General features: G+C 37.1%; 1 protein-coding gene across 16 annotated transcripts in view; it reads left to right on the forward strand.

The window, feature by feature from the left end:
* The window catches only part of LOC123499623 (paired amphipathic helix protein Sin3a-like), a 94,127-nt gene that overhangs the window by 46,854 nt on the left and 29,373 nt on the right, over window positions 1–17,900 (forward strand). For 10 of the 16 annotated variants that reach the window (XM_045247916.1, XM_045247923.1, XM_045247919.1 and 7 more), the window contains one exon: window positions 4,123–4,254. The exons of 5 other annotated variants lie outside the window; for them this stretch is intronic. In XM_045247916.1, the coding sequence (XP_045103851.1) occupies window positions 4,123–4,254 (132 nt within the window). The remainder of the gene's footprint in view (window positions 1–4,122; window positions 4,255–17,900) is intronic. One more of the 16 variants, XM_045247922.1, reaches the window with a different exon arrangement.

Here is a 17,900-nt window from a genome sequence, read left to right on the forward strand (position 1 = left end):
GGTACATCAAAAATAGGCTAGCCAAGTCATAGATGAGCATGGCTTATGGTAGCTTACAACAAAAATATGCAACACATGAAACTCATTGTTAGCAATGTTTGCAAATTAACATAAACAAGTGTTATAGTGTACTGCACCTCAGAGAAAAATATATATAATCTATGACATCCTGATAAATTAGTGTAAACGTTCTAGGTTTACATTTCAAATGTCTTCCATAATTATTGCCAAATAAAAAAAATTGGGGGACATTTCACTGCTAGGTAAGAAGAATACCAAAAATTGTACCTCTTCCATGTCATAAAAAATGATGAAAAGGAACAGAACAATATGACCAGGAATCACATACTTTTTTGTGTTTTTGTATTCCATTAAGACTAGGCATCATGCCTTATCTCTGCAAATCTTTTAAGAATAATGTCAATCTGCCATTAAGATTGTTAAGAGAAGTTGAACAGGTACCTGGATGGACAGTATGGGAGAGGGGGACAACCCATATGACTCTACTTTTGAGATAATTGCATTAAAAGTTCATCACTGATTACAACCATGAAAACAGTCAAAATGTTTTACTATTTTGGATCAAATGAAAGGTTTAGGGTAACACTCTCTCTCTCTCTCTCTCTCTCTCTCTCTCTCTCTCTCTCTCTCTCTCTCTCTCTCTCTCTCTCTCTCTCTCTCTCTCTCTCTCTCTCTCTCTCTTCCCCAGCTGCAAATTTTATTCACTCCTTACTTTTATAAAGAGTGTATTATAAGATATTATGTTAAAAAATCATGTGTTAGGGTTAACTCATGCTTTATATTGGCGTGAACCAGTTGAATTCAATGCCTTTATGCTCCTTAGTGGTTTTACCAATCCAATAAATCCCCATCCAACCCAATAATAATGGTTGACTGGGGATTTATTTCCATCCTTCCTCCTATGAATAAAGTTGGTGGTCACAGTGGTGATGGAATATACTGTTCCTCTTGATGACAGGTATTACCTAGTAGTTTTCTTTCTTCTATTGTTGGTGCTCAGCATACCTGATAACCACATCAGCATCAGATTGAGGTACCACAGGGGCAGGGGAGTCAACACGCTCATCGCTGGATGACGACATTTTGGTATAAACAGTGGAAAAGTTATGCGAATCAGGCGAGTAGCGGAGAGTAGAATGGATGGTGAAGGCAGAGGCCAGTATGGTGGTGATGTGTCACACATAATGGGAGAATGGCAACAATAACACACCACTTTGGGCTGTGCAGGGGCATGTTTTCATTGGGCAATGCACGTCCTAGCACATACGGTGCTTGTCCTTCTCTTGCGTACAGGAGAGAGAGAGAGAGAGAGAGTCGGTCAGTCAGTCAGTCAGATCCACACTAAGATCATAATTAGGTCTTTTCAGGCCTTAGGATGGTTAGATTTTCTCTACCTGACCCTTCCACATCATAATCATATCATTTAACAACAAGTTCCTGCCTATAACTCAACTTCCAGATTTAAGGGTTATCCACTTCTTGTATACTGTGCCTCAGATATCTTCTGGAATGATAGTATCCTGCATTTTGTATAAACATTCATAAATATATACATTTAAGAGACCTGTCAATGTTGCTTTTGGAGATTTTATGTAAATAATTTAAATAATTTTTGCAATGTACAATATCATTATTTTTATAGTAAGGTAATCATGCTTTCAAAAGCAGATAACAATTTTAACTGCCTTTGAAGCATGTCTTTTAGGTAAAAGAAACTATCTTTAGGTGCCCCCTTCCCCTCTTTTCTCTCTCTCTCTCTCTCTCTCTCTCTCTCTCTCTCTCTCTCTCTCTCTCTCTCTCTCTCTCTCTCTCTCTCTCTCTCTCTCATGGCCTATAGCACCTGTAGGCATATTTGAAGAGCATATGTGAGAAGCTTCCGCCCATGAGTGGCAGAAACAACAGTGATAGTTATAGGTTTATAGTGATACCCATATTAGGGCCCATATCACCACCCAAGCACATCTTAGATGTAACCATCTAGAACCTGGGTATCATGGTGACATGTAGGTAACTTTAAACCACTCGACAAATGGCTTAACTTCAAAGTGGTTTGTGGTGGGATTCGAGCCTTCACGTAGACATTTGACCCATCCTACGCTCACCACCTTATCCACTACGCCACTGCCTCCTGTCCATAATTGATGAGCACATCATTTGATAGACATATGAACTTAATTAAAGAATGCTAGCATGCAGAGACACCAAAATAATGCATATATAAGCAGTAAAAGAATTTCTTTAATAATGTCCAGTAGTGTATGAGTTAATGCATTCAGCTCACACCTGAGAGGTTAATCCTGAGCTATGCAGAAAATTTTGGTTTGTCACTTTTCATTCTGTAACCATGTTCACCTACTTGAAAATCAACACAGGAACTGGATATATAACAAGAAGCTGAAATCTTCATTATTGCCCTCCTTTGTGTGTTTGTGGCAGTTACAAAAGATGGGAAGTTGTCAAAACTTAAGAACAAAAGATAGGAAGTTGTCAAAACTTAAGAATCCACTCTCTCTCTCTCTCTCTCTCTCTCTCTCTCTCTCTCTCTCTCTCTCTCTCAACATTTATCAGTGCAATGAAAGTGGAAAAGAAAGGAAGCAAACTTGAGGTCCTGTCTGACAGCACTAAATAGTATCAAAGGTCTTAAGGCTAAATCAGTGGCTGTCAGCAGCTTTGTGATATCTCATCAGAACAGCATACCAGGATCATCCACCAAAACATTTAAAACATCAGTTAGCTTTAACCCCTTCAGTACTGGGATGCATTTCTACCTTCAGATTTATGCACAATTAGACCATTTTATTGGCATTAGGAAGGGTCTATGGAGGTCAGAAGATTAATGGTCACAGCATTCACCATTTTTAATCCCCACATGAGTTTCTGAAGCTGTATAAAATCACTAGATATTCACCAGAATGTATATGAAAACATGTCATTGGTACTGAAGAGGTTAAGGATTGTTCCACCATTATCACCCATAGGAAGTGTTTGAGAATTTAGGGATTAAGGCCCTCAATTTTCATTGGACAAGGTAGCCTGTCAACCGCGCTCCTGTGTAAACTTTAGATGTTGCTAGAGACTTGCCATGCCTTAAAAGAACTACTCTTAATTAACCTATTCTGTAATGTGCTTCAAAAGTTCATGGCAGAAGACCCCATCACATATTTATGACACTAATAAAAGCTTAAGATTGGATGCAGCACAGAGAGAGTGGTAGGTTATGGATCATTACAGCCCTTTGCACTAAGATGAAAAAAATGGTATAAGTTGTTTAATTGTTTTACATTTTAGTAGTTGTGAGAGGTTTATTGATTTTCTACAAGGCTTTGTGGATAAGGGATTCAATTTACTTGAAGAAGGTGTCCTAGTGCTCTGGAGTTTCCTTTTCCTTTCAAGGAATTATTAGGGAGATATAAGCCCATTTAGAAAGTAGCAGAAGCCAAGTTGAAATATGCATGAAATGTACAAGAGATGTGTGTACCTGATAAAGGTTTGGTAGGACCTCATATAATGAAAGTAATAAGTAATCCCTTTGCATAGTGCAATAATATCTGGAAAATCAACTCATGTAAGTGGATGACTGAATGATTTTTTTTTTTTTTTTAATCATTACAATAGATGTATTACTTAATGATTAATGTGATTTGAAGTAGTATATGATGCAAGCAGAAAAGAATGTATTAATTGAAGCTGTTATCCGTGGTTAAGATGTATTTTTACTCACAATGCAAGCTTCATGATGCTGTTTTTTTTATTTATTTGATATAGTTTTACCCATTGCTTATGTCTGAAGTTACTGAACAGCTTCCATGTTCATATTCTTTATTGCAACTTCTTCAAAGAACATTAAAGTTGTTATCTCAAAAATCTTGGCTGCTCTAGTCAAAAATTTATTTTCCCCTGTATGTTTTGATACATTTATAGCACATTAATGTTCTCTTTGTTACTGGACTTATCATTATTGAGACTAAATATGTAATTGTTTTTCATCCAGGTATAAATGATACACTTTATACTGAACCTACTTCTGCTTTAACATACTAATATTTCCTTCATAATTTTAATAAGTTATTGTAGGGTGATATGCAGTGATTATTATGGTAGGGTGATGGGCTGTCGGGCATGGTGGAAGGTCGTACAGTGGGTGGCATTGGTGGGCTGGTGTCCCCGGGTAGTATAGGACCACCTCCATCTGTCCTGCAACATGTAACCACTCAACCCCAGGTGCGCCATAAGGTATGCTTCATGCATTTGCTGTATACATATTTTTGCACTGTCTTATCAAATTGTTTTTAAGTATCTCACCCAAGTTTTGCTTGAAATGTTTATCTTAAATGTAAATGATTAATATCATGCTAAAGATCAGATGTAAAATGTAATTATTGGAAAGTAATTGCATGTGGCATAAATATTGCATGACTCCTGCTCATAGAAATGTTTCTGCTTTCACTGTACATTGAAAAATGTTAATTTGCTCTTTTAATTTACTTCCCAGTAAAGCAGCATTTGCCAAAATTGACCATCTACTTAGATATCTTCCAGCCACAATATTGTATTATTTTCTTTATTACCATTAGTTACCAAAATTAAGTTTGTGTGTGTGTGTGTGTGCGCACGTGCGCTTGTACACTTGTTTTTGTTTTTCCAGACTAAAAGGTGCAAGCACCAGTCCCGATAATGTAAATTTCCAGACAACACAAATGGAGCCTTTGTTTGGCAAATGCGGTAGTTTGTCTCCTTAGACTTATTTGTGGAAATGCAAAATTTTGTCTATTTTGTTTTCCCTGACCAACTAAACCAAGACAAACTTAATCTAAGTTAACCTGAACCTAAAACTAACCTAACAGAGTGCAAAAATAAATAAATAAATAAATAAATGAGTAAATAAATAAACATGTCAAGTACAGTGAGTATACTACTATAACATGCAGCTGTGTCATGCAATGCTGGCCGTCTTCACATCGCCAGCTTCTCCCTACACAGTAGCATTAAAAAATCCCATGTTGGTTGTGGAATCGCCACAGCCATCCATCGCTCCTGAAATTTTCCATGTTAATCTTCTGTGCCAGCTCCCTAGCATCTGCAAGGCTTTCAATGCCGTGGATATCAATCCCCACTGCACATACTTCATAACTGTGGCATCTAATGCAGTAGCTCTTCCAGTCCTTACATTTTTTCTTGGTGCACCTTTACCACCTTTACTTGATGATGCATCCACACACTATTTGGCAGCATATTTTATCAGCTTATGTTTTGATATTCTAATGTCTGACACAGTTTGCTTGGCCACACCATACTCCTCACAAATAATCACAACATTAGTTCCTTTCTCTAGTTTTCTTATCAATTCTAGCTAGTTAGGGCCACTAGCTTACACGTAAGTACCTTAGGAGATATGTTTATGAGTTCTAAGTTATCAAAAAATGCACAAACTTGTTCACTCATCTGACAAACCAAGTTCTTCTTGAGTGTCTGCTGGAGGTGCTGGACTCATTTTCAACGTCCTGTTGCCATCTATTGACCATTTCTCCCGGTACACAAGCCGTTTGAATTCATTTGTTTACTGTCCATATTCATATTGCTAAATTATTATCTGGATACTGTCCAGATAGACCAAAATCCAGATAAACGAGGGTCGAGTGTGTGTGTGTGTATATATATATATATATATATATATATATATATATATATATATATATATATATATATATATATACACATACAGGCAACCCTTTTAACAAAGGGGTTACCTTCCTAAAAAAAAACCTTCGTTAAGCGAACCGATTTAACCCCTGACTTGAACTTCCATGGAGAGTAAACAAAGCGAGAGTGCATCATAGTACTGTGAAAAGTTTAATGAAAGTAAAAATTATGAAGTTAAACATTTAGGCAGTTTAATTTAAGTCTTTATAATGTACACTAATGTATGTATGTATGTAACTTTATAATGTTGATATTCTTAAATTTATGAAGGGAGGGAGAGTGAAACGGGAAAGACACTAACTGGCAACCTGTGGAATGTAAACAAAGGATGCATCATTGTATCACATACAAAACTAAGTACCACATTTCCACAAGGTTTTCCATTTTATCCATTGTAGAGTCACGAGTTCAGGTGGTTCTTTTAGATTGCAAGGAAGATACGATCTCACCAGCCTTCTTAATAGAGTCTGCTGACTTGAAAATAGTAGAGACAGTAGATGGAGTGAAGATGGTGGCCAGCAATGCTATTAGTTTTCTCGCCTCATGTCTGTGAATAATATCCAGTTTCACTTCGAGAATAAGAGACTTCCTGATCTTCTTAGCAACGCTAGGCAACATTGCAGGGCATTTTGGTGGTAAGTTGAGCGAGGGAAGATGAGCTGCTGCTGACACTGTTATTGTTTTGAACAGGGGCAGTGAGTGGTGCGTGTTGTCCACAAGAGGCGCTGGTGTATTCAAAAGCCTGTCAGCTTGGGTGATACGGCAGGGGTTTCAAACTTTGAAAAAATTACCTGGATAAAACTTCGTTAAAGCGAGTTTGGTGTTTGTTAAATGAGCAGATGGTAGTAAAATGAAACCTTTGTTGTAGCGAAATTTCATTGTGTGAACCTACGTTAAGCAGGGGTGGCCTGTATCTATATATATGTGTGTGTGTGTGTGTATTTACCTAGTTGTAGTTTTGCAGGGCCTGGGCATTATGCTCGTGTGGCCCCGTCTCCATATCTGCACTTATCCAATCTTACTTTAAAAGTATGCACACTCATTGCAGACACTACTTCTTCATTTAAACTGTTCCACGTCTCAATACATCTTTATGGAAACTATATTTTTAACATCTCTCAGATATCTTCCTTTTCTCAGCTTTTTACTATGCGATCTTGTGCTTGAATGTCATATTCTTCTCTCAGGATCAGTTTCTCATTATCCACTTGGTCCATTCCGTTGATCAATTTATAAATTTGTATCAGATCTCCTCTCTCCTTCTTTGTTCCAGGGTTGGTAGATCCATAGCCTTTAGTCTCTCCTCATATGTCATCCCTTCAAATTCTGGAACCATTCTTGTAGCCATTTTTTGTAGTCTCTCCAACTTCCTTATGTGTTTCTTTTTATGAGGGGTCCACACTACTCCTGCATATTCCAATCTGGGTCTTATTATAGTACTTATCAATTTCTTCATCATTTCTTTGTCCATGTAGTGAAATGCTACTCCAATATTCCTTAGCAAATTATATGTTTCTCTAAAAATTCTATCAATATGGCTTACTGGTTGATTGTTTTCTTCCATCGTCACTCCTAAGTCCTTTTCCTTTTTACTTTCTCCAGTTCTACTCCATCTCCCATCTTATAGATTCCCAGGTCGTCTTTCACTCTTTCCCATTTCCATGACATGGCTTTTGTTCACATTGAATTCCATTTCCCATTTTTACTCCATTCCCAGATCTTATTTAGGTCTTCTTGCAGTATTTCACAATCCTCTTTTGCTTTATAACTCTGCACAGTTTCGTATCATCTGCAAACAGATTTATGTAGCTGTTCACTCCTTCTGGCATGTCGTTAATATAAATGAGGAAAAGTATTGGTGCCAATACTGACCCCTGTGGCACTCCGCTTTCTACTGCTCTCCACTTGGACTTCATATCTTTAACTACCATCCTTATTTCTCTCCCCCTCAAATAATTTTCTATCCATCTCAATGTGCTTCCTTTTAAGCCACCCTTCTCCTCTAACTTCCATAGTAATCTTGCATGTGGCACTTTGTCAAACGCCTTTTTTAAATCCAAATAAATACAGTCAACCCATCCTCTCTCTCTTGTACTCTATCAACTATTCTAGAATAGAAACTCAATAAATTAGTTACACAAGACCGTCTTTTCTAAAACCAAATTGGCTATTTGATATTAATTTGTTGTCTTCAAGGAACTCGATCCATTGTTTCTTTATTATTCTTTCACACATCTTGCATATTACACTAGTTAGTGATACCGGTCTGTAATTTAAAGGTTCTTCCTTCCTTCCACTCTTATATATGGGAACCACCTCAGCTCTTTTCCATTCTACTGGTACTGTTCCATTTTCTATTGAGCATTTTATGATGTTGTATATAGGACTTGCTAGTTCTTCCCTACATTCTTTCAGTATTCTGCCTGAGACTTCATCTGGTCCCATTGCCTTCTCTTCATCCAGTTCCTTCATTAACTCTTTTATTTCAAGCTTGGTTACTTTAATCTCTTTCATATAGACTGTCTCTCTATTACCCTGTGGCCTTTCAAATTTGGATTCCTTAGTAAAGACCTCCTGGAATTTATTATTTAATAGTTCTGCCATACTTTTTGGGTCTTCCACCATCCCGTTCTCTCCTTTTAACCTTTCTATTGTTTCTTTTTGCCTAATTTTTCCATTTATGAATCTAGAACAATTTTGGTTGTTCCTTACATTTTTCGACAATGTCCTTTTCAAAGTTCTTTTCCTCTTCCTTCCTCACCTTAACATATTCATTTCTCGCTGCCTTGAAGTTTTCCTTATTTACTGGATTTCTATTTCTCCTCCACCTTTTCCATGCTCCATCTCTTTTCTCCTTTGCCCTAGCACACCTTGCATTAAACCAATCTTTCTTTCCTTCTTTAGGTGTATATTTTGGGACATATTCCTGACTCCTGTTTTGTATATTTCCAAAAATAAGTTATACTTCTCTTGCATCGTCTCTGAGTTTTCCATCTCCTCCCAGTTTACGTTTTAAAATAGTTCTTGAGATTCTCAATATCAGCCTTTCTGTAATTTAATCGGTCTCCTTTGTATGAATCGTCTCTATCTTCCTTTCCCTCTTCTATATCCATTTCTAATATTACATGGTCACTCTTTCCCAATAGGCACTTATATCTTATATCATCACTTATTTGTATACCCCTTGTAAAAACTAGGTCCAATCTCGCCGTCTCGTCGTTTCCTCTGAATCTTGTGCATTCCTTTACTCTCTGGTCCATCATATTGTCTATCATTAGGTTTAGGAATCTCTCCCCCAGGCTTCTTCCCCCATACCACTTTCATAATTTTCCCAGTCCACTTCTTTACAGTTGAAATCTCCTACTAATATCACTTTTCTCCTTTCTTTAATGATTCTTGTTAGACTCCTGATTGTGTCATCTATCATGTCTTTATATTCTTGATTGGTTCATGAATTTGTTTTTGGTGGCACATATGTTACAATGATTGTTAACTCTTTTTTATCAATATGCATCTTAACATACAGTACTTCTGCTTTTCCTTCCCCACACACACATATGTGTGTGTGTGTGTGTGTGTGTGTGTGTGTAATTCACTGTTTGTTTGATCTGCTGCAGTCTCTGACAAGACAGCCAGACGTTACCCTACGGAACGAGCTCAGAGCTCATTGTTTCCGATCTTCTGATAGGCCTGAGACCAGGCACACACCACACACCGGGACAACAAGGTCACAACTCCTCGATTTACATCCCGTACCTACTCACTGCTAGGTGAACAGGGGCTACACGTGAAAGGAGACACACCCAAATATCTCCACCCGGCAGGGGAATCGAACCCCAGTCATCTGGCTTATGAAACCAGCACTCTAACCACTGAGCTACCAGGCCGTGTGTGTGTGTGTGTGTTTAGTTATTTATTTGTTTATTGCACCCACTTCTATGTTAACTTACTAATATTTCCTTCATAATATGATAAATTACAGTGGGGTGATACACAATTATTATTATGGTAGGTAGAACAACATTACATGAAGATAACATATCATTATGAAATTGTTATAATAGGAACATGAAGTTTGTTTGGAATTTTGTATTTTTCTGTCATAGGTTCCTAAGCCAATTGTACAAGGGAAATTTTATTTTTTGATGGAGGGAATTAAGTTTTCATATTCCTTGAATCCAGTTACAGTAGTACCTTGTATTGTTACAAGTATAGTCCATTCCGGGTAACAACTTTATTATCTAATTTATTAATGAATTATTATTGTATTTTTTTGTTATTATTATTATTATTATTATTATTTATGTATTTTTTTTATTTATTTATTTTTTTCAATAATGAATGGAAACATGATCTATTCCATCACCCAAGAAGTATTCATGTCATTTTAACCCCTTCAATACTGAGACATTTTTACCTTGACATTTGTGTACAATTAGACAATTTATTGGCATTAGGAAGGGTCTGTGGAAGATTAATGGCCAGAGTCTTCACTATTTCAGTCCCACACATAAGTTTCTGAAGCTGTATAAAATCACCAAATAGTGAACAGAATGAATATGGAAATGGATGCATCATGGTTCTTAAGGCGTTAAACATTGTTGTGTACATGAATCAATGTCTTGAAAACCAACAAACAATGAGCAAGCAGACACCTCATTCATTCTTTTGAATAATCTCCATTTAGTTTTTGATCGCATTCTTAGCACTTATTCATAATGTGGACCATATTTTGCAATGTAAGTTTGCAACATTGCAAATATAGTCACAAAACAGTTGGAAAGCACAGTACAACTGCAGAAATGTTGAGTTTGCTAGAGGCACACAGAAAGGAGAACAGGCAAGAGAGTTGCAGGTACAGTTGGCGAGTGAAGACCATTAAACACCTAATAGTGAAGTGTGACAGTACAAGAATCTGAGAAGCCAGCCTCTCATAGCAGTTATTGAAGGGGCGAATGACAGTGTAGGTTATGAAGAGGATGCAGAGATCAGTATTAGGACTTGAAGACCAAGCTGAGTCAAAATTTTTAAATTACAAAGAAAAGAACGGAGGAAGCTATGCAAGAATGAAGAAGAATTAGTGCAAATGGGGAAAGAATGGACAGAATGCTATGTGATCGTGAAAAAGAATAAAGGAAAGAAATAGCAAGCTAGGAGGGGATAATGTAAAAAGCACATCAAAGTGAAACAGGTTATAAGAAAGCATTGCAACAGGACAATGTACACCATATGTAGGAGAGAAGAGCTGTTACTCCTTCCAACCGACCCCCCACCCCCATTCTAAGTTATGTTTGTATGATGAAGCAAATTTTGCTCAATTGCTTGATATTTATACATACCAAGAATTTCTCATCTACAAAGTTAATTGTAAGCCAAGGTACTAGAGTACGTCTCGTATATTTTTGGAGGGACAGCATTAAAAGGTGAAAATACAAGACAAAAGGGTATCATCTATTGGATTGACCTTACTCATACAGACTGTGTTTATAAATTGTTATTAGGCTATTTTAGCATCTTTGTTTCATCAAGATACTGTTTCATGAGACAAGAATGTAAACTGTACTAAATAATCTTCTAATTTGGCGGATATGCTTGCTGATTCACAAGTACTCTGATAAATCTTATCTTTGGACTTAAGCTAAACCATACCACAACTTGTGTTGTTGAATATTATTCTGTATTATTTACATCTTTTAAATTGATAAAGTGAACTTTTAGTGTATATACACCAGCTATCTACATTTTAGTATTCCTATTATTGCATTATTTTGTTTTCATTTCCCTTATTTCAAAACATTCTTGATTCAACCTGTGTGTAAAGCTTCAAGTTCTTAAAACTATTAGAAGGATTTAAATACTAACATTCAGTATCAACTACAGCATGCTATGTGATGCATAACAGCATGTTTTCTTCATGGTGGGCCTTGTCTTCATATCTTCATGTGCAATGGTGTACAAACAACACTAAAAGATTGTAGTCTTACCTATCCTGTCATTTGTGTTAATACGAGAGGACCCAGACTCCTGTTGTGGTTGCTTTATTCACCAGATATTGTAATATTTCAAGGAAAAGTTGGTCTACTTCTGCTTAGACTTTTCATTTCAACCTAATGAGACCTAACGATGTTAGCTAATGGATAGTGGCTATCCTGACTTTTCTAAAGGCATACCATATTATATCCAGTCTGTGGCAGTGGTTCCTAACCCTAGGGTCATCATGGTATTTCTGAGGGTCACCAGTGGGTTTACAAAAATATATCTTAATTCACAGCTGTTTACATTTTTATTTTGATTAATGTAACTGATTTACTTTTGTAGGACAAGGTAAAAATTCTACTGAACACATAGTAACAAGAGAGGTATGGTCATTAAACACCTATACTCGTTCAATTCCACCCGTAGTACAAGTAGCTTTCACGTACAATACAATAACTGTAGCATGAAATGGTTGGATTTATTACTACAATTAGGTCACCAATCCAGTTTAAGATTGCATTTAGAGTTGGGAAACATTGGTCTATGGCAAGCCACAGCTTAGGAACATGAAGATGAAAGCACTATAGCACACTCACTCTTGGCTTCAGGCACAAATTTTTTACAAATTTTTTTTTACTCATCAAGAAAACCAAACAAAAATTGCTTTACTCTTTCTTTGTGAAGCATTAACCTCTGCAGAGGCAAGGTGAAATGTGTGTTAAGGCTTTGTGCTGTATTAATGTGTCCAAAAAAATGAAAGAGCTTGGTACACTAGGTGACTATAATTTGCTCTGTATAATGATGTTAGTCATATAAACTGAAATACCATAAATGACGCACCTTTTTCCCAGAATTTTGGCTCAAAAAATTGTTGTGTCTAATATGCAAAGTTGAGACCTTCTGTGGGCTGGTGATTGATGCTCCCTAACCTAGCTTACTTTTAGTACCTCTACCGACCCTAACAGCATACATCATTATTGTATAAGTGGTATTGTTATTATTACCATTATTATTACTTTAGAAATGAATTTTCGTAAAAATGAAAGCAATCTAACCTGTGAGGCTGCTGTGATGCATGTTTATAAATATCAGCTGATCGGAACCCTGACTCGATGCCCTAATGGTGAGGAGTAACAGCAAGTTCATGATAATAACAAAACACAACATCCCTACCATTATCATAGCATGAGGAAAAGAACAAGCTACACAATCTCCTACAAACTACAAGTGATAGATTATGCCAAGGAGTATGGCAATAGACCAGCAGCATGGGCTTTTTGGTCACCACCTAAGAAAAGAATTATGTGTGTGTGGTGACAGCAAAAAGACCAACTAAAAAGCTCAGTGAAATAAACATAAAACCTTTGTTGCCCAGTCCCACATTGACCAGAACTTGATGTAAAGACATGGGTGATAAATGAGAGAAATTCAGGGTAAAGTTTTTCTACCAAAATTATCATTCATGAGGTTGGGAAAGTAGTAGTATATGCTAAGATACACTTAAAACTTTTTTTCTTGAAATTTACCAGCTAAAATGAGGGTGCATCTTACACGCCCTCTCATCCTTTATGGTGTCAATTATGGTAACTGTAAAGAAATACTATAGTAAAATAACAACAGAAAAATACTGGAAGGAATGAAAGCGTGGTAAATCAATAAAGCATCATGATTAAATGTTTAGTGATGACTACTGTGAGATGATGCTGACTGTCTACTGAATTAAACCAGCTGGTGAACACTGAAAACATGATAGTTTGGGTCCTTTCCTATTAGTTAATCCTTGTTTTGGAACATTATAGGAATTAATATCTCTGAGAGTTGTCATTTTTCAGATCAAATAATGCTTTACAATAATGTAATAAATAACCTGTAGAGTACCATATGGTGTATTCCATCAAAGGCACCCTAGACAAGATCACATTTTGCCTTATTGTATAAATAAGAATACAAAGGAGGGGTTGCTAAACTCCACACTGTAACACAGGAAATACAGTAGCAATATTCTTCATCTATTGGGAATAGTGTAGTATTGTAATGGATGAAGTTGCATGGATGTGCACAGTCTGCTGAAAGGTAGATCTTGGCAGTGCTTGGAGCACGTGAAATATAAGAGATGAAATAGAATAGTTATGGTTTATACAATATTATACTTATTATTTTTCTTCATATATTTATTATAGTGTGTGTGTGTGTGTATTTACTTACCTAGTTGTAGTTTTACAGGGCCTGGGCTTTACGCTTGTGTGACCCCGTCTCCATATCTACACTTATCCAATATTTCTTTAAAACTATGCACATTCGTTGCTGACACCACTTCTTCACTCAAACTGTTCCAAGTCTCAACACATCTTTGCGGGAAACTATATTTTGTAACATCTCTCAGACAGCTTCCCTTCCTCAGTTTTTTACTATGCGATCTTGTGCTTTGAATGTCATATTCTTCTCTCAGGATCAGTTTCTCCTTATCCACTTGATCCATTCCGTTAATCAATTTCTAAACTTGTATCAGATCCCCCTCTCTCCCTTCTCTGTTCCAGGGTTGGTAGATCCATAGCCTTTAGTCTCTCCTCATATGCCATCCCTGCAAATTCTGGAACCATTCTTGTAGCCATTTTTTGTAGTCTCTCCAACTTCCGTGTGTGTGTTTTTTTTTTTTTTTTTTTTTTTTTTTTTATGAGGGGTCCACACAACAACTGCATATTCCAATCTGGGTCTTATTATAGTACTCATAAATTTCTTCATCATTTCTTTGTCCATGTAGTGAAATGCTAATCCAGTATTCCTTAGCAATTTATGTCTGAAAATTCCATCAATATGGCTTACCAGTTGTGTGTGTGTGTGTGTGTGTGTGTGTGTGTGTGTGTGTGTGTGTGTGTGTGTGTGTAGCTATCTCTCTATCTATCTATCTATCTATATATATATATATATATATATATATATATATATATATATATATATATATATATATATATATATATAATACACACAGGCAACCCCTGCATAACGAAGGGGTTACATTCCTAAAAAAACCTTCATTAAGCGAAATTTCGTTAAGCGAATGATACAAGTTTAACCCCTGACTTGAACTTTCATTGAGAGTAAACAAAGCGAGAGTGCATCTTAGTACAGTGGAAGGTTTAATGAAATAAAAAATTATAAAGTTAAACATTTAGGCAGTTTAATTTAAGTCATTATAATGTACACTAATGTATGTATGTACATAACTTTATAATGTTGATGATCTTAAATTTATTAAGGGAGAGAGAGTGAAACAGGAAAGACATTAACCGGCAACCTGTGGAATATAAACGAAGGGTGCATCACATAGAATATGTAATGTCACCTACTAAGCGTTTCAGAGAGTTTGAGGGCACGTTTTTTAGAATAATTTTGTAAGGAACACGCATATCATTATCAAATTTTGTCAGTGTACTTGACACCTTCCCCGAATATTCCAATGTGTCAAGAATCGTCAACAGTATATAATAATGGCACTTCTCCCTATAAAAACAGGAGAAAGTCACTTATCCCTCATGAAGAAATGGACAAGTGGTGAGAAATGGTGACATAGTACTATCTGTGACGTAGTAACAAGCTCCACCCACATAGTCCCTCCCCCTGCTCCTACCCTCCTTCGCTTCCATCCCCCTCCCCATATTTCGCTCCCTTCCTCCCTCCCTCCCGTCTATGTATTCCCCTACCTCCTCCTCTCTCTCTCTCTCTCTCTCTCTCTCTCTCTCTCTCTCTCTCTCTCTCTCTCTCTCTCTCTCTCTCTCTCTCTCTCTCTCTCTCTCTCTCTCTCTACGTCACCATTTCTCACCACTTGCCCGTTTCTTCGTGAGGGATAAGTGACTTTCTCCTATTTTTATAGGGAGAAGTGCCATTATTATATACTGTTTACGATTCATGACACATTGGGATATTAGGGGAGGGTGTCAAATACACTGTGGCAAAATTTCACAATAATATGCATGTTCCTTACAAAGTTATTCTAGAAAAACGTGCCCTCAAACTCTCTGAAACGCTTAGTAGCGTTGCTAAGAAGACCAGGAAGTCTCTTACTCTTGAAGTGAAGCTGGATATTATTCACAGACACGAGAGAGGCAAGAAAACTAATAGCATTGCTCGCCACCATCTTGACTCCATCTACTGTCTCTACTATTTTCAAATGAGCAGACTCTATTAAGAAGGCTGGTGAAACTGTATCTTCCTTGTAAGCTAAAGGAACCACCTGAGCTCGTGACTCTACAATGGATAAAATGGACAGCCTAATGGAAATGTGGTACATAAGTTTTGTATGTGATACAATGATGCGCCCTTTGTTTACATTCCAGAGGTTACCGGTTAGTGTCTTTTCCGTTTCACTTTCCCTCCCTTCATAAATTTAAGATCAACAACATTATAAAGTTACTTACATACGTACATTAGTGTACATTATAATGACTTGAATTAAACTCTCTAAATGTTCAACTTCATAATTTTTACTTTCATTAAACCTTTCACTGTTCTATGATATACCCTTGCTTTGTTTACTCTCAATGAAGTTCAAGTCGGGTTAAACTTGTTATAATCGGTTCGCTTAATGAAGTTTCGTTTAACGAAGGTTTTTTTTTTAGGAACATAACCCCTTCGTTAAGTGGGGTTTGCCTCTATATACAGGGGATCCTTATGATTTGACCGTTCGCTGTTTGAATTATCGCCAATTCGAACTCAGTTAATTAATACCCAATCCTCAAGGTTCGACCAACTGACTCACCAATTCAACAATCATATCTCACGCGCCACCCACCTGGTCAAATCTGCCGCCACCCCGCCAGGCGGAAGTGTAAACTGACGCTACCCTGTGCCAAGGCTGCCACTCATAGGGGAAATCCCCTACAGTAGGTGATTTTAGCCTAATGTAGGGGGTAGGGGATGCCTATGGGGAAAATAGCAATTTGCAAGAGAAACTAGATTTTATTGATAATATGTAGGGGGATTCTCTCTCTCTCTCTCTCTCTCTCTCTCTCTCTCTCTCTCTCTCTCTCTCTCTCTCTCTCTCTCTCTCTCTCCAAACACTATAAATATTTGTCTGTACACCCATTAGTTTATGAAATACATATATATACAGGAATACTCCGCTTAATGAACAGGATAGGGGATATCAAAGCTGTTTATGGAGCGGAAATTCGTTAAGCAGACGTAATTTTCCCATAGGAAATAATGGAAATAGGGGGATGCGTTCTGGGCTGGTCCCCAACAGACCACATGGGTTAGAAAAAAGATTATATATTTTTCTATTAGCTTTTTACAAACCTTGCCCCCAAGAAAGGATTGTTTTGTAATGCATAAAGTGAAATCTTACATGGAATACAAAAAAAAATAAAAGTAGAGATAAGATCGGCCACAGACGAAGCGGAGACTCATGGCAACTCGGCCGCTTCTTCTTCTTCTTGTGACCCTTTTAGCTTGCGTGTTCTTTCACCATGATATTAAATTTGTTTCCACTACTCTATTGCCTGCTATAATGGATATCATATCTTAGTATTCATATACGCTCATGCCATGAGGATAACCTCGACTCTGTGGCACTGAGTGATAGTGAATTACCGTATTTTACGGCTTGTAAGACACTGCATCTTGGAATTCGCACCCTAATATTTGAAAGAAATTTCTAAAAAAAAAAAAAAAGTCATTCGCATGCAAGAACCCATTCACCATATATCCGACTACTGAATACAGAAACATCAGAAGCAAGGAGTTTGCAAGACACTATTGTTTCACCACTCATTACAAATTTGCTGGAGCGCTCACCACAAATTCAAAACTATGTAAATAAACACCATACGTAAATACATATACACAGTGAAATAGTCCATCTCTTCTTGTTTTAGTGGCGGGCGATGGCATGTTTTGGACCTGTTGTTTACATTTCAGAATCACTTGTCCAATCGCCTAAACTGAACATGTCAGTGCTGCAGTTTGTATTTATTTTATTTTGCAGTCGTGCTTCATAGACTTTATCAATGTGAATACAATTCACAAGTGGAGTTTTTACTCTTGCTTGAATGAGTAAGCCACTTGGATGCTCTATCAATAAAGGTATAAAGGCACCTGGCATGATGTGTGTGCGTTCGTGTGCATGTATGTGTGTGTTGCAATGAGACGAGGGAGCGGCCTGTTTTCTCCACACGCTGAGTAGGCTGCAGGAAGGATTATGGTAT

Source organism: Portunus trituberculatus, chromosome 50 (genome assembly GCF_017591435.1).
Source record: "Portunus trituberculatus isolate SZX2019 chromosome 50, ASM1759143v1, whole genome shotgun sequence".
NCBI classification, from domain to species: Eukaryota; Metazoa; Arthropoda; class Malacostraca; order Decapoda; family Portunidae; genus Portunus; species Portunus trituberculatus.